Source organism: Orbicella faveolata, unplaced genomic scaffold, assembly GCF_042242905.1.
Source record: "Orbicella faveolata isolate gen_17 unplaced genomic scaffold, um_ofav_v1 contig_34, whole genome shotgun sequence".
In the NCBI taxonomy this organism is placed as follows: Eukaryota; Metazoa; Cnidaria; class Anthozoa; order Scleractinia; family Merulinidae; genus Orbicella; species Orbicella faveolata.
In genome coordinates, this window is record NW_028301563.1 from 3,795,198 (window position 1) to 3,818,505 (window position 23,308).

Below are 23,308 nucleotides of genomic sequence, written 5' to 3' on the forward strand. Positions count from 1 at the left end.
ATCTCTCGCATAACACTCGACGTGTCCTGGGTTCTAGAGCCACGAAGCGTGAAAAGATGGCGACCTCCAGCTCCAGCTTGTTCTTCGAATCTCTTGCATCTTCTTCAGTCTGTGATCTAAAAGCTTTGGGATCGACAAGTTTCTTTATTATCAGGCGTTTCTAAATGTATGGCTGAAGAATTTTTCACTGGAATAACTAGAAGGTGTTGGAGCTTGAAGCTACAGTTTTGGTTACAATTTAAGCTTTAGTTTATCCAATTTTGTTTATATTTCCTGATGTCTGAAATTGATGCAGCGATGCCTAGAACTAAGAAATCTATTGAAAACACTGGATTTAAAACAATTGAGACGATTGGAAGACTTGTATTGCACGTAATACTGCGATTTTGGAGAGCTTGCAGTGCTGCCATGTTAACTCTTCTGCTTTTGTACTGGCTGTATGGAGGAGTTGTGAGCTTCCTATTATTAATGGCAGCCGTGTTTGGGGCCTTGTACCATTATCAAGACACTTTGCTGTACTTTCCAGATCAACCTGTTACATCAAGAGTTTTTGTTCAGAACCCAGCTGTGCTGGGTTTGCCATTTGAGAATTTGTATATCAAGACACAAGATGGTGTTAGTATCAATGCTATATTTATCAAACAGCCCCCTCAGTTTCAGAGTTCTGTTCCTACTGTTTTGTTTTTCCATGGAAATGCTGGAAACGTTGGCCATAGACTGACAAATGCAAGAAGCTGGCATAGCTACTGTGGCTGTAATGTGTTTCTGGTGGAGTACAGAGGATACGGGAAGAGTGAGGGCTCTCCCAGCGAACAAGGTAAGGAAGAGAAAATTTCCATCTTTCTCCTGCTTCTGCCCTTTCCTCTAGCACTTTGTGCTCCCTTACCTCCTGGATACACCCTTCTCCCCAGCTATGGATTAAGCAATCAACTTCCATAATACCCATTATCCAACCCTTCATGTTGTGAAGAAGAAATCAACTTGTATAATTAATTAAGGAAGAAAAGGTGCTCATAAATGTTGATTTCATGCTGAAAAAGGAATAAACCAGCCAGATTTAATTATGAAGTTAACCAGGGAAATGAAAAATTTTGAAATATTAGCACTCAAGGCTGTTAATAAAGATTACAGTGAAACTTTGGTTTCGGTAGTCTAGTGGAACCCTGCCTTATGGCCACCTGTTAATACAGCCACCTCGTTGTTATGGCCACTTTATTCTGGCCCGAACAAAAGCTCAGGACCAGATTAACAGTGGCTCCTAGATTGATGAGATATTAAGTCCCGGTTACACTAAGCATTTTTTTTTCTAGTAATCGTTGTCAGCTAAAACATCTGTTAGATTAATAGCGTTAAAACTAAAATGTTATGTATCACTGTCAATTATTGTAGGGTTTGAGCTGGATTCAGAGGCTGCTTTGTCTTATCTGTTGTCTCGAACTGATATCGACACTAATAAGATAGTCATATTTGGACGTTCATTGGGAGGAGCGGTTGCCATTGCTCTGGCATCAAATGAACTTTACATGGATAAAGCATTTGCCCTGATTGTGGAGAATACTTTTACCAGCATCCCAAGCATGGCTAATCAACTTGTCAATGGACTTGGCAGACTACCTTACTTTTGCTTCAGAAATAAGGTAATACAGGTTATATCTACTTCAAAAGTAAATCATGAATGGTTTCAAAGAGTATGCCATAAAATAAGCCCAGACTGAAGGAAATAAAATTATTGTTATAATGGACAAAACTTTATAAGTTTATCTCTTGGTTGGATAAACTGACCCTAAGAGACTGGTGTTGTTTTACATTCTGTACAGTTTGATTCCCTGAAGAAGATTCGGAAAGCAAGAGTTCCAACCCTTTTCCTGTCAGGACTGGCTGATCAACTTATCCCCCCAAGAATGATGACCAGTCTATACAAGGTATGTTGTGCATTCATAGGAGACATCGGCATTAATCCAAGCTTTAGAATAGTCAATCTGCAAATTTTGAGTACAAACTGACAATCAGCTGTAGTCTACGTTTAAAACCTGGGGTTTGTTTTCCTTTCCTCTTGCTCCCTCATTAGGGAGGCACAGTGGCCAATGGTTAGCATGTTTGATGCTGGATTAAATGCTCATGCTTAAGCATTGGCTGGGATCACTGTGTTGTAATTGTGGATGGCACTTTGCTCTTACACTGCCTCTCCACCCAGGGGTGGCAAATAGTGCTTGCTGACAACTGTGTTGAAACCTGTCAAAATGCTCATTGTTTTTAGAGAGTAGGCGAACATCACCTCTTGCTTCAGAAACTGGGGTAATTCCCACATTGTGGGCCACTTTGGTCAGAATGAAAACTGTTATATAAAGCAAAAAAATTGTAACTTTGCTTATGTTTAAATTGACATTTTATTTCTCATGATTTTGTTTCAGACATCAGGATCTTGTCTGAAGAAGCTGGACTGCTTTGATCATGGTACTCACAATGAAACATGGCAGTGCTATGGATATTTTGATGCAATTACAAGATTCTTATGTGAGGTACTTGCTTTCAGAGAAACTTTTCACAAGAATACAGCAGGTCTGGAAAATGTCAGGCCCGGGAAAAGGCCAGGAAAAATTTAGGGAACTGAGAATCTGTTGAGAGAAATTCTGAATTTATTTCACAGTCAAAGTAAAGTCAAGGAATGGTATTTTCAAGTTAGTACAAATAAATATAGTATATAACATGACCGCGCAGAGATAGAAAATTTCACTTCAAGCATTGAAAAATATTGCGCTCACTTGTGAAGTAGTTTTTGACACAAGAAAATGAAGCGACCATGTAATGTTCTATTTGTTATATAAACATCAATGAAATACCAAACCATTTAACCTTCACTGCAAAAAGTGATTTATTATGTAACCGTAGCAATGGTGATCTTTTCACTTGTGAAGATAACATGTTATATTCACTTGTGAAGATATCATGTTTACATGTGAAAGCTCACCTGGTAATTCAAGAGTGTTTATATAATAAAGCATGTTATGTAGTAATACCAGACCTTTGCATGCTGTGTGTGCACACTTCACACTTTATTTCACATACTTCACACTTTATTTTGATCACATTTAGAAATTGTGCCTAAAAATACTAACGTTGGTGTTGTTGTTGTGGAGGAAGGAGGTGGGGTTATTAGACAGGGCGACTTCATAGAGCTTCTACGGTAACCTGATTACCGTATTATTGTATTTTTTTTAGGTTCACCAAGCGAGAGAAGCTGGTGTCATTGGACCACCAATATCAAAAGAGAACACTGGCATATCTGGAGCTGCCAAACCAACCGTTCTCAATGTACACAGCCATACTGAAGATATTTAATTTAATCTTAATAATGGAGAAAATATTGTATTCCTGTAAAAGAAATGTCAATGGAAGAAGTACAGTTAGGTTATTTATTACATGATGCTCGGCTGTCCGTAACTTGGCAAGAGTACCATCCCTTCTTTGGAAGATTCAATTGTTTCAGAAGTGTGCTATATGTATAATACTGTAGGTTGACCAAAGTTTATTTTGACTGCCAAGCAGCTCCTATTTCGGGATGAACTTATCCGAGTGTGATTGTTGAAGAGTTTGTGTAGCGTGTTTGAAAGAACTCAGTCACGGTATTTTGAGTTATTCTGGCCGCGTGCAAAATCACCTTCAAATTGAAAGAAACCTGAAAACAGTAGTTTACTAAGATAGAAAAACACTAAAGAGATAATAATAAACCATAAAGGAACAACGATGGTTAAGGATGGCAAAGATTGGCACGGATTTTAAACGGTAAACTTGAAAGATTTAGTCTAAACTTTTTAAGATGCGCAAACCGTGACTTAGCTCCTTTGAATCTGCAGGTGGGGGATGAAATTGCACAGAGTGTCGATCACGCGAAACGAGAGATACACGCGAGTTTCACTCACGAAATCAGAATTACCCCATGAATAGAAACTCTTTTGTAGTCTAAAAGATTTCTTCGTCGTGCAAACGAGCAATCCCCGTTAAAGTTCATACAACGATAAAGAAGCGCTGAAAATACTCCAATGCTTGCTCCTCATTTTACCATTCCCACAATCTGACAACCTGTCGCCTCAAAACGGAGACAAATGTATACACTCGTTTTTAATTTCATGATAAAGCAGTACTTTTTCAGCTTTCTACTCATAATTTTGGTGTTTTTCATAAAGCAACATTTTACGTTTCACGACGTCGAGAAATATTTTGAAAGTGCAGAAATAAGAGAGAGTGGAAAGTTAAAAAAATAGCTTCCGTATAATTTCTTCCAGTGATATCTAATTCATTGAAGAGCGTATTTGTGTTACAGGTCGTTCTTGCGGTGTAAAATGGTGGTTGTAACTTCGTTTGTTAGGTGTCAAAAATAAACTTGGTTCAGAGTTATGTTGCCTGTAAGTAACACTTTGCTATATAAACTCTTGGTCTTCGGCCATCGTAGCTTGATTAAAAATATAAAACAAACAGCGGTGATAAACATTTTAAAAACATGCATTTTATGAACTTGACGTTTCGTATGCTAGTCAAGATAGACTTCTCCAATCTCGTCCCCAGGGCCCTCTCTTTGACGTACCTAATTGAGAGGGTCTGGGTTCGAGATTTACGCCGAGACCTTATGTTGGTCATACCGAGCACTCGGGGAATGATGGTCTATGTGGGCGGACTTCCGTAGAGCGCGCGTGCAATAGTTATCTCCCTCGAGTAACTCGCGCTGTGCCTCATCACCGCTCGCTACGGGACAACTCAGGCCTGGGGAGAACTTGCGTCTTCATATGCCAGTGACAGCTGTTGGGATCACGTGTGTTGGCAAGAGGAATACACTGTCAATTTTAACATCGCGGGAATTAACCCTCTCATTGACACTATACAATGAAATAAAATTAATTTACAAGGCCATGCTTACTCCTTTTTCGACGTTCGTAAAATTTGCGAAAACGTATCCGCGAAAGTAACCTGCGTAAACCTGCGTAGTGAGACAGAATGAATATACCTGCAGAACTATTAGTGCAGGATTTTCGCTTCTACGGGAGAAGAGCACCAAGAGAAACGGGAAAAATACATTTGCGCCTCTGTCATCGCTTCACTCAATCTCTCTCCCCCCTTGTCACAAGGGATGCAAAGGAGAGAAGAACCTGGGAACGAAGTTGCCCTTCTCACTGAGCATGCCCGTTCCGCCGGGCGCCACGCACTGAACGATTAAACAAACAAAAATATTCTCAAAGTATCTTTATTACGGACTTCTACTAAGCAAGCTTACATTATAAATTACCATTTCAATCTAAAGCTGACAAACCACCCAATCTTACAAATATATTCTCGTCGAAACTGATTTCCGCGGGGCATCATGACACTTCTCAGCCTACCTGTACTACCATAACAAACTGAAAAACCAACAAACCAATGTACAGTTGAACGTCGATGCGTGAAGCTATACAATAGTTTCTACCTAGCGGGTTGCAGTAGGTAGAGTGTAATTTTGTAACCAAATCTCCTCACTCTTCGGGAGAGAGCATCTGGATACTTCCTTAGATCTGGGTACGAGAAGAGGTCGAGTGCAGTAGATAAACTAAGCGTGTTACTTTAAAAAAAATTGCAGCTCCTCACTAAAAGAGGTAATATGGAGAAAACCACACCCGCCATTTTTAACCGTTAATTAAGGGCTACATTTAGTTCACGCCTTAGACGTCGTTCAAAGCCACGAATTTTCGGATCACAAGCAAAATAATAAAAAAAAGTGAGCGCTTGAATAATTATATTAAACCTTGTGAAAGATCACTGTTTCCACTACCGCTCTGATCTACAACCTTCAAAACAACACTCGAGGTTTCAGAATGGAGCGGAAACGTCTGTCATACTCAGAACTGACTAATTTCTAACTTCTCATAGCCATTGCAACTAAAACTTCTGAGAATGAAGTGTTTGATCATCTCAGTGAAATGACAATTCAACAAAATGGACGAATGGCTAAACAAGAACGCGGCCTCCTAAGAAGGGACTGGAGAGAGTGTGAATACAAGGAGTGGAAATGAGTTCAAAAGAGTTCGCTGCCGACAGAATTAGGAAACGACAGCGCCTTACCGGACAAAAAGAAAAGTCGTCCCAAGACAACCGAAAGTGGCCCAAGAAAAAGGGAAAAAGCAGTTTTTAAGAAGATGGCAGAGATCTAGTCGATCTTGCTGCTGCTTAGTCCCATTGCTCCTCTAAGCGTAAGCAGGGATGATGAAAATTATTATGAAAACGTTAAAGGAAAGAATGGAAAGGATCTACAAAAGTAAAAAGAATCTGCGAATGATTTTCCCTAAACGCTCGAAAGTGGTACCCAGACCGTCTTCTTTTGCTGCTCGTCCACCATCTCTTGGATCTGGGAACAAATACTGCTGATGCTGTTTCCATGAACAACACCTAGAAAAGAAATGCATAAAAGAGATGTAAGGTGTCAAGTAAGCAAAAAAGTACACAGGAGGATTTATGTTTCTTTTACAAATGATATAAAACTTCTCCACGTACAAGATACTTTTTTATTGTATGGCTAGCTCCGTGAGCGGACAAGATGAACCGATTCCTGCGCTGTGATTGGCTACCACTGTGTCTCGCACGAAAATAATGTTCTTTTTCCATATAATAGGTTCTTTATTAACCAAGCTTGTTCGGTCAAGATGGCTGGATATTGGCCTCGTTCTCGGTCAATATACACGCAAGGAAGAAGTTGCGTATGTCTCAAAGGGCCCAAGGTTAGCGCAGACGCTCTTTGAGTTAGTCACGCAATCTTCCCTCATCACGGGGCGGAAAGATTGCGCGAGAAACCCTAAGAAAGTCTTCGAAGTTTGAATTACGAGAGAATGAAGAAATGCTGCCATACATGTCACTTCTGTTCCGCTCACAGAAGAACACAACAGAGCGCGTAAAAAGAGCGATACAGAAGATCGTTCAATTTGAGACTACTTATAAAATGCTTACTGCGCCGTGATACTCACATGTGCCATTAAATAAGTGCTTCAACTCTCGTTCCATTTTAGCACTGGATTCAAACAGATCCTTAGCGTGTCTAAGACTCATCTTTTCTCTGATATAGCGACTGTCTTTCTGGTCTCTGTTTACAAAGGGAAAACGTTTTATCAGTGAGATGTTGTCTCAGTGACTTTCACGATTAACAGTGATACCTTGATTGTTCGGTTTTCAAGTCTTTTCGCTGGCACAACAAAGAATCTTTGTTTAATCAACCACACCATAAGAATTGTTAATATCAATATGACTTCTGCTGTAGGGCCGCAGTTTTAGTTTGTTTGAGTATGAAAGGTTAAGCATGGCAACCAAGCCACGTTTTCTTCAAAAAGAAATTGCAAAACAACAAGAAAGGTTACGAAAATTTCGGTAGCAAAAGTACTTCCTGAGCGTACTCTTTGCATGCAATCCTTCTACTTGGCTATCAGTATTTCCTTCCACCAGTGACTACAAATTTCGCATTTCACTATCTTGTCTTTTGTAAAGAGAAGGCAACTACCAAGTCAACATGATTTTACTTCTCGTGCATGACACGCCGCGAGGCCTAAAAGTTCTTCACAAAATGCTGTCCGCAGCTGAACTCACCTAATGTGTTTAGGAGATTTAAACTTGACGAACAGTATTATGGGATAGACTTGTAAGGCATGAAGCCGCTCTACTGCTGACGGGCTCACGTCCAATAAACAATGCTGCAGGAAAAAAAACGAAAAAAAAGTCCATCAAACACTTACAGTCACGAAAACGTCTGCTGAAATGCTTAACCTTAGTTCTGAATTGAGAACAAGGATTTAATAGCTGCTAGAAGCTCTTTAGGCTCGTCACGCAATCTTTACTTTCCCACGGGAGGAGGAACGCGTGACGAGCCCACGTAGCGTCTGAACAGGAGGCCAAGGATTTCAATCGAATGGGTTTCAGTCCTGTAGTGTGTCACGTCTCACTGGCTGTCTGACTGACAATTTAATGAGAGATTAAATGACACAAATTAAATGTGGATTCTTTTTGGAGGTGAAAAATTAAGAAAAAAGTTTACCTTATCAGTGACTTGTTTGATTGACGCCATCACAGTAACGGAGAGTTGATGTCCTTTCCAAGCATAATCAACAAATGTTCCGTCTGCTATTCCTTTCTCTACCTTCTCTTCTGGCAAATTTACAACTTCTGAAATTCACGATAACAGACAGAACATGTTAGAACAAAACAGACATGTTAGGAAAGAGATGCGTATATACCTCGAAAGTAAGGTTTCATAGTTACTGTTATGACCTACAAGAACAAATCAAATGACAATCACAGAGCGGGTTGCGAGTTGTCAAGAAAATCGATACCTGGTTTACACTGGACAAACTTGTAAGGCACCTCTTCACACAGCTTCTCGTACAGAACATCAACCATAGGACCAAACAAAATTACAGCTCGTGGAATGTGACCTGTAAATCAAAATTACTGATTTTTAAAAAACCTGAAAAATTGAATGTTTCAACTACTAAAAAAAAAATTGGGGGACTCTAATGCAAAGCTCTTACAATGATTATGGCCTGAGTTTATAGCTCCTAATTGAGATACTTCGAAACTTTGCCATAAATCTACGGGTGATATCTTACTTCCCGGTCCTACAGTGTTTTGCGCTGGAGAGGGACAGTTTTCATAAGGTGCTTGCCTCTCCAAACTATATTGGCACGGTATTCTTGGTATGGGACTGGAACTAGCTTGATATGGAGGCTCATGCGGGGGAATATTATTAAAAAGAGATTACGTCATTTGCATTTGAAGACTCCCCGTATTAGCCTCAGTTGCAAGCTAGTTCCAGTCCATTACCGAGAATACGGATACATTGTCTGTTGACAAACCATGCACATGAGTAAACCAGCTTTTACTTACTGTCTAGTTTCTCCACTGTTTGGTAAGAAGCTATTCCAAGATCTGACAAGAAACAGGTTACAGTTATACACAATTCATAACAATAACAAAGATTTAAATATATTATAATCTCCTAGAAGTGCACAGCAAACCACAACGCCTCATGGAAGAAACTCAGTAAGTGTAATCTTTCAATAATGGCAGACGTTATGTAGCAGTACTTCGATGTAGTACTGTCTGGTTTTCAACATTTCACAACAAGAAATTTTCATCTTTGTTAATATTTCAACCCAAAAAGATTGTTTCACAGTTAAAGAAGCTACGTCACGGTTTGCGCATTTTGAGAAGTTTAGCCAAACTTTTTCAAGTTTGTTGTTAGTAATCCGTGTCAATCTTCTCCATCCATAACCATCCTTGTTCCTTTATGGTTTATTATTATCTCTTTGGTGTTTTTCTATCTTAGAAAAACTATTATTTCTAGATTTCCTTCAATTTAAAGGTAATTTTGCACGTGGCCAACATAACTAAAAATACCAAGGCTGAGGTCCTTTAAGACAAGCATTCCTTACCTGTACAGCTAGTTGTGATACTTGTCGCGGAGTCACTTCCTTCACGCGAATGATTGACAGACATGCCGTGTGAGCCTTTCTTGCTCCGCCGAAAGAAACTTCGTCTCCCACTCAGTTTATATTCATCGCCATGAGCTAGTGCTAGGCTTCTACGTAACAGAATCTCTTGCTCGGCCCTTTTGATAAAAGAAGAAACTGAAGTCAGTAAATCTCTTTGATGCAGGGAATGTACAACAATTGTTTACAACTGAATCCAATATTCATGTGAAAAATCCCTGTCGACGTCTTTAGAAAAAGCCAAGACTACCAAGACTTGTTTCCCGCGCATGATTTCTATATAAAAAAGGTGAAGTCTGCATACAGGCCAAGTGGCCCCGCATCAGGCCGGAGCTTATCCCGGTTTCTGTAGCATTGAAGAGTTACCCTTGTATTCGCCGGTATTCGCAGCATTAAATTCGCCGGTACCCATTTACACACCTGGGTGGAGAGAGGCACTGTGAGAGTAAAGTGTCTTGCCCAAGAACACAACACAATGTCCCCGGCCAGGACTCAAACTCGGACCGCTAGATCAAGAGTCGAGCGCACTAACCGTGAGGCCACCTCGCCTCCACAGGATTTCACTATAACAAAATCTATTTTAGTAGTTAACTGTTCAACATACTTCATGCGGCTTGGCACCATTCCAATCTCTCTTTTCTGAGCATCTTCCTCATTGACCAGGCACGCTCTCCAGCAGCCCATGTGACCGTTGTACATTGTATCAGTAACATACAGAATGTCTCCCTTCTTGAAAGTGAGCTCTCCTTTGGAGTTCGCCATGCGTTCAAACAGGGCCCTTATGTAATTAGACCAAAAGATTAATTATCGTTACAGATTGACATAAACTTGTTTTAATGCCTGTTCTGAGAATTTGGCGTTGTATCAAGACAACAATCCATAGTTTGTATTCTTTTTTAGTTTCATCACCTGTCTGCTTGATAACACTGATATTGTAACCATAAACTACATTTTAACTACTTGTTGTGTCAACCAATGCAACTACAGTGGAACCTTCGTAAACGGACCCCTCCCGTAGGCAGTCACGTAGTAATGATTCCAGTCACATACAAGCACGGGATTTTTAACCTCCCATAAGCGAACATCTCTCTTAAGTGGACACTTAGTATTGTCCCAGCCACGTACAAACACTGCATTTTTCACCTCCCATAAGTGAACAGGAGCGGACACTTTTTCTGATTGCCATGGGGGCGGCTAACAGGAGGCTCGATGGTAGCTCCTAGTACAGTTTTGCACATGTCTGCCACAGACTGATACCAAACCTAAAGGCATGGCATATGACCAGTAATAACAAACATTAGCAAATTGTTAAATTTACCTGACATAAAAAGAATCACCAGGTTGATCCCTAAGGGAATTGAATTCTAAAACGGATCAAAAAAACAAGCAATTAGTAAAGTAAAATATTTCGATTGGTTTTTAAATTTTTTCCAACGTCGTTCTTTGTTTCCTTCGAGAAATATCGACAAGAATTTTAGAATACTACAATGACTGATGGAGATGAAAATGAAAACAAATGATCATGCTTTGAAATCGTTTCAATATCGGTTTATTTACTTACTTGTAGGGTTATACTGGGCTAGTATCTGCACTGTCTCGGTGGGTTTACACAGCTCTAACATTGCCTGCTCTGCTGTAACTGAGGTTAAATCAACACCATTGAGCTGAAACAAAAACAATAAGCATACGTGAAATATTAAAAGGCTAAACAACAAACTTTGTTGGGTATACAAGTCATCATAAAATGAAGGTAAAAAAAAAGCATGACTTCGTTAGTTACAGTGAAATCTAGTAGATGTTATCAACGATTGTCTTAGTAAGAAATGTCTTGCCATAAAACATTGTGTCCACAGAACGCTCGGTTTGGATAATTAGTACGTTTCTAGCCCCATAGGTGTGATTTTAAAGCTAGTGTCATTTGTTCTATATGTTTTTTTTCCCCAAAAGGTCCTAGCTTTTTTGTTTGATTGTATTTTGTTTTGCTTAGTTTTTTTTAGGCTTCTGAACACCTGATATGCAGGTTAATCAAAGCTAAAAGTAATTTTTTGTTGTATTAACCAAGCGATTACATGTATGTTTTTGACACAAACGTAGTCTCTTGACTTGCACAAAAACACATAATCGGGTAAATTCACCCTCCCCACCCTCGCCCCCCCCCCCCCACCCCAAAATGGCCTCATAAAGAAAATAACTTGCTAGTTCGTTTACTTCTAAAATGTGATCGCCAACACTGAGTCCAGACGAACTAACAGCTTCGTCATCGGGTTGAATTTCTGTCACAAAGATTCCCATGGCATTTCCACCAGCGATATTGAATCCCAACGAACTGGGACTTTTTGTGAAGAATACATAACGTAAGTCTCCAGGTGGCTCGTTGTCAATGATTGGTAGAATTCCATTGTTTCTTCTGATTGGTGGAGTACTGCTGCTGCCCTCATGTGACTGTTTTGTCTTGTTGATTGGTGTACTGCATGTGGTGCTTGCTTCTGATTGGCTGGACATTGATTCTGTCGTCTCTTTGAACTTCTCTGGGTTGAACTGTGCTAAAATGGTCACACTGTTACCAGACTGCTTCAGAATCATGGCCGCTTGCTCGTACGTCGCACATCGGAGGTTCACACCATTGTACTGTAATGGAGAAAAACAATTGTTTTCAAATATTATAGTAATGTTCCAACTTGCCAGTGCGAGGGCCCGACTGTGTTGTGTGACCGCTCAACTGAAAACCTCTGAGCAGTTCTTTCCTACGGTACTGTTTATTATGCTGTACAAGGTGATTCTAACTTTTAAGCCTGTAGCTGAAACCCTTGTGTGTGACCATTTAAATGAAAGCTATTGAGAAGCAGTTTCACGTGCTACTGTAAAAGGTGGTTCTAACGTTAAGTCTGTGGATAAAACTCTGGTTTGTGACCATTCAAATGAAAGCTATTGAGCAGTACCTTCACGTGGGTACCGTTTTATAGCGCTGTACGAGGTGGTTCTAACTTCTAAGTCTGTGGATGAAGCCCTAGTGGGTGACCATTTAATGAAAGATATTGAGCAGTACTTTCATGTGGTACTGTTTATTACGCTGTACAAGGTGGTTCTAACTTTTAAGTCTGTGGATAAAACTCTAGTTTGTGACCATTCAAATGAAAGCTATTGAGCAGTACTTTCAAGTGGTACTGTTGCTTATGCTGTGCAGGGTGGATCTAACTGTCAAGTCTCTGAATGGAATACCGGAGTATGATTATTCCAGAGACAACTTCCAAGCAGTACCCTTAACTAGAACTGTTTGTTTGTCAAAATGTTGATATAAGGTGACTTGGTCTGGCAACACCAGCAGATTATGCGTATAAAATTAAACATCGACAAACGCACCTCTAACAGCTGATCACCATATTTAAGTCCTGCCGTTGCAGCCACACTTCCTTCATTAACAGAACAGACAAAGACACCCCCCTGACAACCAGCGGCAATGGAAATTCCTAGAGTGTCCTTCTTTTCTATATGAACAAGGCGAGGCTCATAATCCCTGCAACGAGACAAATTTCATCAAAACATTTCTACATTTAAGAAATACTACGTTCTTTATCAACAGTTGGTTTGCAGGTAGAATTCTCACAAACAACACTCACTGATAAAATAAAATTGACACCTGGCCCTAGAGTCTTCTCAAAGGCTTCTACATATGCATTATCTCTGATGTTTTTTTTTTTTTAACGTAATATATGAGTTTTCAGATTTTAACCATACACTGTAAAGATGGACCCTTCCTAGTTTTAACCACGTTGGCCAAAAAACCTAAAAATTTCAGTTGGAAAGCAAATGGAATAATTTTTTTTTTTGCGAATTTCTGTTAGAAACTGTAGATAACGTTTTGAGGCAGTCCTCTTAATATAGTTGGACCAAGCTGTCAGAGAATTCTGCAGTACCATTTGCTGGTACATGTATCTGCTATTTCTAGGCTCCAATCACAGGATAACAGTAATTGAAAACGAAATATGAAGTTGTAAGTACCATTTCTTTCAGTTGGTTTGCTGATTTTAGAAAAACACACCATTATGGACCTTTAGATTCAACTATGAGTACCAGATTTAGTTCAAGTAAGGATTATCAAATTTCAAACCAGTGACGTTTCTAGAGCCCTCTCTCTTCATGTTGGTTTTAGGTAGAGAGGGTAGCTCATGGGATGAAATGCGTATGTGACGTGATAACGTGAAGCCTGCAAACTAGAATTGAAAAGTCGTACTCGTATTCAATCTCGTACTCAAGTTAGTTCCCCTATTATTCAACAGCCATCCCGATCAGTTCTTCCTGGCGCACAGTAAACACCATCACACTACCTTTTAAGGGTGCTCATTCAGGAATGCTTACCTGTTAAAAGGATCTTCCTTAGACGTCAATGGACCACTGAAGTCAAAAGCCAAAACAGGGCCACCTTCTTCAGTTGCTGGCACGATTGGAGTTGAAGGAACAACAACAGGAGTTGTATGACCTGAGGAGATGGAGTAAGTCGAACTCACAGAACTGCCACAGTAGCTTCCTGTCCCTGCACTGGGATACGATGTCACCCGTGACCGCGGGTTTGGTAAACTAACTCTGTGAGCCTTGTTCTTAGCATTTGATGGCGGGTCATAGTTGTAAAGAGACAAGTGTCGCACTTTGTGCTCCTCTCCATCTGCACTATGAGATGACCCCTGCCGACTATGTCTGCCTCGAGGCAGCTCGGGCTCGATTGTGTCTTGTTTATGCTTGCCGCGACACTGCACTGGTAAACACTGTTGACTGACAGCCGGCTGGCCTCCATAACTCTGAACAGAATGACTCTTAGCAGTGTAGTATGGGACGTTAGCTGACCTCATGACAGCAACTGTGACAGGAGGTCCTGTCATGTTGGGCTTCGGAGGAGTTAATGCCAAAGGGTCTTCATGACTGGAATATCGACCAAAACTGGACGACAATGGGCTACCTCCCAAGGGTATCTGGTAATTTCTTGCAGAGGGAGCAGATTGAGGACGAGAACCATTTCGGAAATATGACTCAGTCTTTTTACGAGGAATGACTACGGTGTTTGAAGTGTTAACAACAGGAGAATCTTGAAATGAATTTGAAGGGTAATGAAGTGTAGATACTGGCGCTGATTGGATTGTGAGCATGTTGTCTACCTGTGAACTGACATTGACGTCTGCTTGGGGAGGTGACGTGATGGCTGACATGTAGGAACAACTTCTGGTTGGGGGTGTAGGTCTCTCCTTCTGAACAGGCATGGACCGTGTTAGTGGACTGGGACGCATTAATGATTTTCTTAACTTGACAAATGTCCGTCCTCGAGACGATGAACCACCGCTTGTTGTGACCAGATGGGATGCACTTCCTTCCTCAGTGGACAAATCGCTGGAGTCCGTTTGTTTCTCACGCAATCTTTCTCTGCTCTCTTCATAAAGTGGAGTTAGTGATGATGATGAATGCAACACAGGTTCAGAAATTGACTCGGGAGTTGAGGGTATTTGGTCATCTGGAAGAGGGGAGCTTTTCCCGGAATGATAAGCAGACGAGGACTCCTGCTGTGATAACTGCAGCTCGCATAAGCTTCCAGAGTTTGTGATTCTTTCCTTTGTGTGCTCAACCTCACGACAGATGTCATTTTCTCTGCTGATCTTTTCATTGACTTCATCCAACAATGACTGAAGCACTTGTGTTCGTGACGACGCAGCCGACAACTTCTGAATTGTGAGCCTCACAAGACTTGTCGATAACAGTCTCTCAACTTCAGTTTGGTTGAGGTTCTCAGTGGATGTGCCATTAATCTAGAATATGAAACAAACTTGACCTTAGATAACCAGTTAGCAACTATTTTCATCACAGAATTCAGCAACCAAAACAGGTAAATCTGTCACAGACCAAACTTGTTCATGAGAAACTCAAACTGGATGGTGTCATCAAAAGGAGAAAAGTGTTTGCAAAAGTGTATACTACACAAAATGATCTTCATCGGAAATTATTTTCACATAACAGCAACTCCATAATAAAAGTAGCAGACAGTAGCAAATCTAGATACAGGAAATGAGCAGAGAGGAGCTAAGTTGTGTTAAAAAGGGGGTGAAGAGCAGAGACAGGTCTAGGCTCAATTGCAACCCAAAGCAAGGGAAAGGAGCCCGTGCCCCCCCCCCCCCCCTCCCCCCTCTCCCAGAGGTGCTCGGGGAGGACGCTAGGTGCTCAAATACTCAGTTAACAACTGTAAGGAAAATGGGTGAAATTGTTTGACAATTCAGGCCTCAAAATTTTCAAGCAACTTTCAACTGCTCTTAATAATATTAGTTTCAGATTTTTTGACAAAATTTGAAACTAAAGAGCATTGTCACAGAAACCAGCTATTTCAATTAAAGACAACTTTTCTTACAGTAATGATCTTGTCTCCAACTGCAATAGTTTCCTCCTCAGCAGCAACACTTCCAGGTACAATGCAACTGATATGGTTAGTGCTGTCAACTCTGATCCCAAGCTCTGAAAATTAAGTTTAACAAAAAAACAAGTTAGTTCAAATTAAACCACACCCTGCTGCAGTTAACTGAATACTGCCCTTGTTACCTGCACCCAATCAAATCTTTAGTCAAGATACAGTTAAGTAGAATCAATGGGAGAGAGCATCAGTGATCTTGTAGCAGTCAGGGATGTGGCATGTGTGAAATACAAATCCCAATATGACCAACAATAATTAATAGTTATTCCTCCAAAGAAAAGGCAGCTGGAATATGCATTGTCAATCAAATGAATACTCTAACTACATCATGGATATTCTTCTTAATTCATTTATAAATGTTGAATTGTTTTATATTGTACTTTAATATTTCTTTATGTGCCATTACCAGAGCTGTCATTAATGGCCGTAACCTGTAACACATGTTAGGGTTGAGTGCATTTGATAGGCCCTCAATGTTATGGGCAAAATTGCCATTTGTTGATACAATTCACCCACAAAGAAACAAGTTTGTTACAGGTGTGAAGGTCAAGGCTACAGGTGACTGAAAAAGTACATGCAATGATAACCCTGTAATGTAAAGGATGTATAATGTAGATGGATGCAGGAAGGCAGCATGTTACCTTTGTTGTTTGTGAGGATCAGACTGACTGGGTGAAGCAAGGCTCTGGATCCTGTTAATCTCTTCCTCTTCACAGTCTAACACAATAAAATAATACAATAGACACATTTCAAAAAAATACAGCATGGTTAGATTTTCAAAAGGGACATTTCAAAACCTACATCTTTAACTCCAGTCTTGACGTTTGTTTTCAAAACATAGCCTTGGTAGTGGTGATGAACACTACTTCTGCCTCTTATAGCATGCCTAGCTTAGTACACTGCATTTGATCCCTAGCAATATGTCAAGTTACCTCAAAAATGTATCATTCTACAATAACATAAGCCCTTGGACTAAAACTCATTAAATGCATGTATGAGTGGTCTGTAAGATCCATTGAATGCACAAATTTTCTAAACTTATTTATTAATAATGGCTTTCAGTAAATACATGGCTTGAAAAAAAAAAGCTTGAATTTCACCATGCTCTTTGGACAAGTTACTCTCAAATTTTGACAACTTTCCTGGGCCCTTGCCCATTGGGCAAGTGAAAATGAAAAGTTACTCGCCTGGCGGGAAAATCTCCTTGTCCCAGAGAACCAGACAACACTTTAACATGTATTTTCAAGCTTTTCATATCTAGCGTTTTTCCTAACAATAGAAATTATTTCTGAATGAATTTTTTACTGACCATGTTGACCACCTCCCCTCTGCTGATTGCTTGAACTGCAGTGCGGTATTCAACATTTGTCAAGTCAATGTTGTTTACCTTCAGAACACAGTCATTTACCCTTTTTGAATAAAACATATAACATTAAGTTTTATTGCATAGAAAATCCTGACCTGGTTACAATGACTAAATATGAAAAAGATTGAAAATAAGTCACAGTTATAAAATGAAAGCACAAACTTTAAGCTAAAACTAAACTTGCAGCTGTGAAACTTTAAATTGGTCATTTTAATAGTCACGTTTTTTTTTTGTACCCATATTAGGTCAGTTTTCACTCATCATTCATCATGAGCAATTACACAGTTTTACATCTTGAATAAACCTTGTCTACATATTATCCATACTCAAATTTGGTCTCTGCATGGCCAGGGCTAGTGACAGGCAAATTGCTCAAGGCACTTGTCTCTGTAAAAATTTGAATCTGTTCATTTTAAGTTCTGTTAAGAGGTTATGCATTAAAGAATTAACTCACTATGCAAGTTATTTTGTTGACAGTTGAAGCAGTAATGTTTGTATCTTCTAGCTTACCTGAGCTTGCCATCAGCTATGCTTCCTTTTGCGACATTAGTTATCACAATAGAGCTGTCATTAGGAATAGCAGGAGTGTCAATCCCACCAGCAATGGCAATGCCGAGATCATCATCCAGATTCATCTGTAATGAGATATAAGCAACCATGTCAGTAACACACGATTCTCCTTGCATGATAATAATTATAATAATAAAATCTTTATTTATCCTGATAAAAAACTGATCAGCTGAACCTATGGGAGCAGCTAGTATAAACCGGTGATCAGCAATATAAAATATATTCATCTAAAAATACATCCACACAATAACATCATCAGAATATTAAATATCAGAAAAATATGTACCCACTAGCGAGCAGTACAATATTATGTTCCTTGAGATCTATGTCTAAGAATACTTAAAAACCTCATTTTTGAAAGTAAAAACAGAGCTGAGGTGCCTTAGCTCTTTGGGAAGATCATTCCAGTCCTTCACAGCAGCATACTTAAACGAAGACTGTCCCATAGCTGAAGACATATTCCCCCATAAATCTAATAAGGTAGTATCTCTTAAAGATCTTTTATGTGACTCTGATTGCTTAACTAAATTTTTCTTTAACTGATCTGGACAATTAATGTTACCGGTATTAACAATTTTATAAACTAATTGAAGCCTTAAGAAACAACGTCCACTTCTTCATACCCTTAGAAGTTATTTTTTTAACACTTATTAATTCTCTCTTTGGTCATTATAAAAGTGGTGTTCACATTCCAAACACATGCTGGCCAAGTTTGAAATCTTTAGGTCATCTTGAAAGTCTTCAGAAATCTTCAATTCTGTTTGAAATTTTTGAGAGTTCTTCCAACTTCAGGATTTCAATCTTGCACAGATGACTCATAAAAACATTGGCCGACTGGTATCAAGTTGACTAAAAAGCATTTAAAAAGAAAGTTTGAGCTTAAGTAAATGTAAGTCAGAGTAAATCTCCCTCTGTCAGTAACTACCATTATTATATGACTAGCTATCTGTGAGTGGGCAAGATGAACCGAGTCCTACACCATGATTGGCTACCAGATCAAGTAAGATGGCACTATCTTGCCCTCTGTGGGACACCTGCTGTGTTCCACAAGAAAATGTTCTTTTTCCATATAACAAATCCTGTATTGCCCATCAAAATGGCTTGATATTGGCCCCGTTCATTATTTGCATGTTTATAGAGCTCAACCATGTCTCGGTCCATAACACACAAAAAAAGAACTTGGGCAAAATCCAGCCATATTGACCTCATGCTTGTTCAATAACCCATATGAAACTCACCCTCTCTAAAACAACAGATTCTGTTTCCCATTCCTGCAAAAGACAAGTCGACATCACAGCAATGTTATTAAAGGTAGCAGACAACAAAACCACTTCACGACACCACAACTTGATATTACATTTTGGCTGTTCAACATGGTTACCATTCACATTGTACATGAACCTGATAAATGAATGCCCACAGAACTTCACCCTCCCTTCCCTCCCATAACACCTTAACCCCCCTTAAAAAAAGGGTCCAGCTTAAAAAATCCCTCCTCTTCAGTCACATTTCTAAAACCCAAGAGTAACTTTCAAATTCCTCCCACACCACCCACACAATAGATGGAAAGTCCTGCTCCCCGTAGTTAAGCAGGTCAAATTGTATGGCAAATCAATACTTCTAGAATTTATGCCCACGTAATTAGCTTACATTGGAGTCTGTGTCGATTGCCGAATCTCTACTTGACACAAGTTCCTGTGAAAGACTGCCTTGATTCAGTTGATTCTCGATATGGCTGCGCAGTTCTAAGAGTTCAGCAACAGCCTCACCATGTTTTCGTCTTATGTGATCAGATTCATGGAGAAGTTCCGCCAGATCGCTCACAGCACGATCCCTCTCATGTTGCATTTTGTCAAATCTTATTTTCAAGGAATCCCTGTCTTGAATTACTTTGTCTCTTTCGGTCAAAGCCCAGTCTCTCCGCACTTTCACAACTTCAATGTCATGTAATGCATTTGTTAGCTCCTTTGAAAGCACCTCAAACTGTTTTCTGAGCGCATCCATCTCCTTGTGCTCTCCTTTGATCACTAGTTGATGTTTCTGTCTTATTTCAAAACATTCCTTTAGGATTTTGTCTCTGTGTATGATTGCCTCACTGCGTTCTCTCCGAGCAACATTCCTCTCCTGTTTTAACATCTCGTAATCTTCTCTCACTTTGTCCAGTTCTTTGATAACATTCTCCTTTTCTGACATTGCCTGACTAAGTTTTTCTTTCAGACCAAAAACCTCCTTTGCAGCCTGTTCGCGTTCTTCCACTACAAGAGACAATTCCCCTTGAGTGCTGTTAATGTGATTCTGAAGTTTTGAATAATCTTTTTGGAGCTTTTCATTAGTACTTCGCAGATCGGCCAATTCATCATGAAGTTTTTCAATTTCCCGATGAACTGTATCTCGTTCACTCATAACCAACTGATACTCATTCAGTGCCGCATTCCGCTCCTCAGTTAGTTTGGTGATGTCTTTGGCAGTTCTAACCTGGCGAGACATGACTTGTTCACGTTCTCTGTCCCTTTCCTGTTGAACCTGATACGAAACTTTCAATGCAGAGTCACGATCTTTAATAGCTTTTTCATACTTATTGATTGCAGCCTCCGCTTGCTGCTTCAGTCCATTGCGTTCAATGATCAACGAGTCTTGCTCATGAAGTAAGCCATCAAACTGTATTTTTAGTGCCGAGTAGTCGGATTCTAAGTTTTGATAGCTGTTAAATAAGTGATTGTACTTGGACCTCAGATCTCTGTGACTGTCCTGAAGGTTTTCGTACTCCTTTTTGGGTGACTCGTATTTATCAAATGCTGTGTTCGCTGAATGAGTTGTAACAAATTCTTCGTACTTTTGATTGTCCTTCATTTCTATGAGTTCAATTTTTTCTCTTTCCCTCAACAACACAATTTCTTCATATTCCTGTTTCAGCTTATCGCGCTCAAGGTTGATTTCTTCATACTTTCTCTGTACGCTTTGAAATAACATTTTGTACTTTCTGCCACTTTCACATTGTTGACAGACGGATTCATACTTGGCCGAAATGTCAGAATTTTCATATCTTAAGAGTTCTAGTTCCTTCAAGCACTCCACATACTGCTCTTTAAGCATGTCAAACTCATTGTCCCTGTCACTCCCTTGCGAATTTCCAAGTGGACCATTGGAGTTATTGTCCATATGCATTCTGTCTGCAGTTTTCAAGTCATTGATTTTCTTGTAGGCATCTCTTTCAGCTTCAGTCTCGTGTAACTGAGCTGATACTTTTTCCAAGTCTCGTTTCACTGTCCTTAACTCATTTTTAAGCCCGATAAGCCGATCCTTGCAGAGGTCATGGCCGGTCATGCTTGTACTTCGGCCAACATTCACACAGCGTGATGAACCAATGCCTGCCAAAAGATCAACAACATTCAAAAGCTTACAGCTGAAACTACGCTGTAACTCACTATACAGACAATGTGCATTAACTGGTAATAAAACCTTTTATATCATGTCATGAAATCTAGCTAGAGATCAAAAAAATCTAAGGAAATAATTTTGGCAATTTTCTTTTGCTTGTCATCAACAGGGGTTAGACACACATAAAAATATATTTATCACGAATAATATACCAATAGAATTGTGGGATAAATCTCTCCCAAGGGAAAGACTGAAGAACAAAATTGGGAAAAACTGATCATTAACCAATTTTATCTCGTCAACAGCTTTGTTGTTCATGGCCAGTAAACACTAAATAAATATAACTTTCACTTCGTCCAAGGTCAATGACTTTGATTTATTAGCCAATATAACTGTTTCACGTAAGAAAATATTCTCACTTGCACCAGGCTCCATTTTGCGACTTCATAAGCGCACTTATATGAGCTGTCTGTCAAACAGCCAGAAAAGCAAATATCGACTTTCAGAACTTTGCACTTGTAAACAAGAACTTCATTATGCGTCGTTCAAAATTATTGTTTTTGGGCTGATCAACTTGGGACAGCGGCCAACATAATCATGTTCTTGTGTGAGATCGAATTCAGTCAAACCAGTTTTTAGACACACCACGAAACATTTTCACCTGGTTTCAGACACAGCTCTGTTGAAATTTCGTTAGAAACTAAAACGTTGTCCTCTTTCCGAAACAAACTTACATTGCATGTGACGCGCTGTTGCTTCGTCTTCGTTATCGGCAGTTTTTCCTTGGTCCGTTCGTATGTGCGGCGAGGCTGAAAGATAACAAGAAAACATCAAGACTGATTCGTATCTCTAAACGACCGCTTCTTTGATCCACGCATTTTATAAACCAACAAAAGCCATTAGCTGATTGATTTAACTTAAGCTAGCCTTAAGCTTCAATCTAAGCACGTCTCTTGAAAAATGGCTGTGGTGGCATATGAGTTTGAGCGATCTCGAGAAAAAACTGAATTGTTGTGGTTTCATGGTTTGCTTGAGTTGCAAGCATCTCGGGTGACAAACAAGATGCAGAACGTTGAAAAAGTAATTTTCCCAGCAGAATCGTTATGCAACTCATTTCACCCGAAATTTATTTTTTCTTACACGAATTTAACGAAATATATTCCTATTAGATGCAGATATATTAATCTTCAGTGGTTTTCCGAAAACAATTAAATGAAAAACAACAAAAATATATTTGCGTGCTTGAGCTGAAATTCACGGCCCGCGCACGGCAGTCTACATTTCCGCTGAACCATTAAGAACACTTTCCTCTACGATCAGTGTTTAAAACGGCTAATAAAATCCTTCAAGAGTTAAGAAAAAGAGTAATACGAAATAAACGCGTAGTAAGTTTGCGTTGATAAGCTCTCGCAGGGGCATAAATATCCATCTGAAAATATAATAGACGCTTGTACGGATTACAATACAAGCGACCAAGTTTGCAAATGATGGCAACTAGCAAGTAACATATAATTTGGCTAATAATATAGGATATCTTAAATATTTTCATCCGTGAGTAATTAGTAGGAAAGTTGGAGCGCCAAAGCAAAGCCTTACATGCATGTTTACATTAGGTCAGTCACAAGTTTCATTTCACTCACCCGAAGTTGTAGGAGGCTCGACTCCCAAGAACATACAGTTTAGCATGTAAGGATAAGTCGTCTCTAAAACCACACAAAACTTCTTGAAAGTCTCATAGTCTTTTCTTTGAATGACATCTAGCAGTCGGTCAACTCTTTGAGCAGGATGCTCGCTTTGAATCGCCTGGGATTCTTCAGAATTCACAACATGGCTAACAACAAGTGGGGAAAACAGTCTTTCTACCGTTATTGCACGGCGAAATTTATCTCGATGACGCTCTATTACTTTCTTGTAGCCTTCTTCCATGGTAATGACGTTAAATTACACAGAAATTTTCAGACACCAAGTGCAGAACAAGGTAAAGTCTTCCACCATTTAGAAACTCCGCTTTCGTCCGCCATGTTGACGGAGCATTATAATCTTTGTTGATCCCTATCG

General features: G+C 39.6%; 2 protein-coding genes and 1 long non-coding RNA gene across 3 annotated transcripts; 1 reads left to right on the top strand and 2 right to left on the bottom strand.

Annotated features, from left to right (window-relative positions):
* The first annotated feature begins 11 nt into the window (after nucleotides 1-11).
* LOC110068105 (protein ABHD13-like) lies at nucleotides 12-4,395 on the top strand. The gene is made up of 5 exons (XM_020775476.2): nucleotides 12-817; nucleotides 1,390-1,637; nucleotides 1,818-1,922; nucleotides 2,412-2,519; nucleotides 3,220-4,395. Exons 1-5 carry the CDS (start codon nucleotides 277-279, stop codon nucleotides 3,337-3,339), a joined length of 1,122 nt encoding a protein of 373 aa, XP_020631135.2. The 5' UTR covers nucleotides 12-276; the 3' UTR covers nucleotides 3,340-4,395.
* Nucleotides 4,396-5,220: 825 nt separating this feature from the next.
* On the bottom strand, nucleotides 5,221-23,305 carry LOC110068074 (disks large homolog 5-like). Its single transcript, XM_089298966.1, has 21 exons — nucleotides 22,891-23,305; nucleotides 21,985-22,059; nucleotides 19,523-21,240; nucleotides 19,111-19,143; nucleotides 17,813-17,937; nucleotides 17,246-17,345; nucleotides 16,578-16,653; nucleotides 15,877-15,980; nucleotides 13,851-15,283; nucleotides 12,855-13,008; nucleotides 11,703-12,122; nucleotides 11,056-11,158; nucleotides 10,813-10,858; nucleotides 10,099-10,272; nucleotides 9,438-9,613; nucleotides 8,890-8,931; nucleotides 8,337-8,438; nucleotides 8,042-8,169; nucleotides 7,597-7,700; nucleotides 6,984-7,099; nucleotides 5,221-6,411 (listed from the first exon to the last, which is right to left on the bottom strand). Exons 1-21 carry the CDS (start codon nucleotides 23,174-23,176, stop codon nucleotides 6,308-6,310), a joined length of 5,619 nt encoding a protein of 1,872 aa, XP_089155092.1. The 5' UTR covers nucleotides 23,177-23,305; the 3' UTR covers nucleotides 5,221-6,307.
* On the bottom strand, nucleotides 12,353-12,847 carry LOC149104332 (uncharacterized). The gene is made up of 2 exons (XR_016210110.1): nucleotides 12,541-12,847; nucleotides 12,353-12,433 (listed from the first exon to the last, which is right to left on the bottom strand). It is a non-coding gene; the product is annotated as an uncharacterized LOC149104332 (long non-coding RNA).
* Nucleotides 23,306-23,308: the final 3 nt, after the last annotated feature.

Bases quoted from the DNA above. Each gene is read 5' to 3' on its own strand.
- LOC110068105 (XM_020775476.2), top strand. From the start codon at position 277: ATGTCTGAAATTGATGCAGCGATGCCTAGAACTAAGAAATCTATTGAA. The intron at 818-1,389 runs GTAAGGAAGAGA...CAATTATTGTAG, and splicing joins GGGCTCTCCCAGCGAACAAG to GGTTTGAGCTGGATTCAGAG. The intron at 1,923-2,411 runs GTATGTTGTGCA...ATTTTGTTTCAG, and splicing joins TGATGACCAGTCTATACAAG to ACATCAGGATCTTGTCTGAA.
- LOC110068074 (XM_089298966.1), bottom strand. From the start codon at position 23,176: ATGGAAGAAGGCTACAAGAAAGTAATAGAGCGTCATCGAGATAAATTT. The intron at 11,159-11,702 runs GTAAACGAACTA...TTTTTGTTTCAG, and splicing joins TTGGCGATCACATTTTAGAA to CTCAATGGTGTTGATTTAAC. The intron at 10,273-10,812 runs GTAAATTTAACA...TAATTACATAAG, and splicing joins GGTGATTCTTTTTATGTCAG to GGCCCTGTTTGAACGCATGG.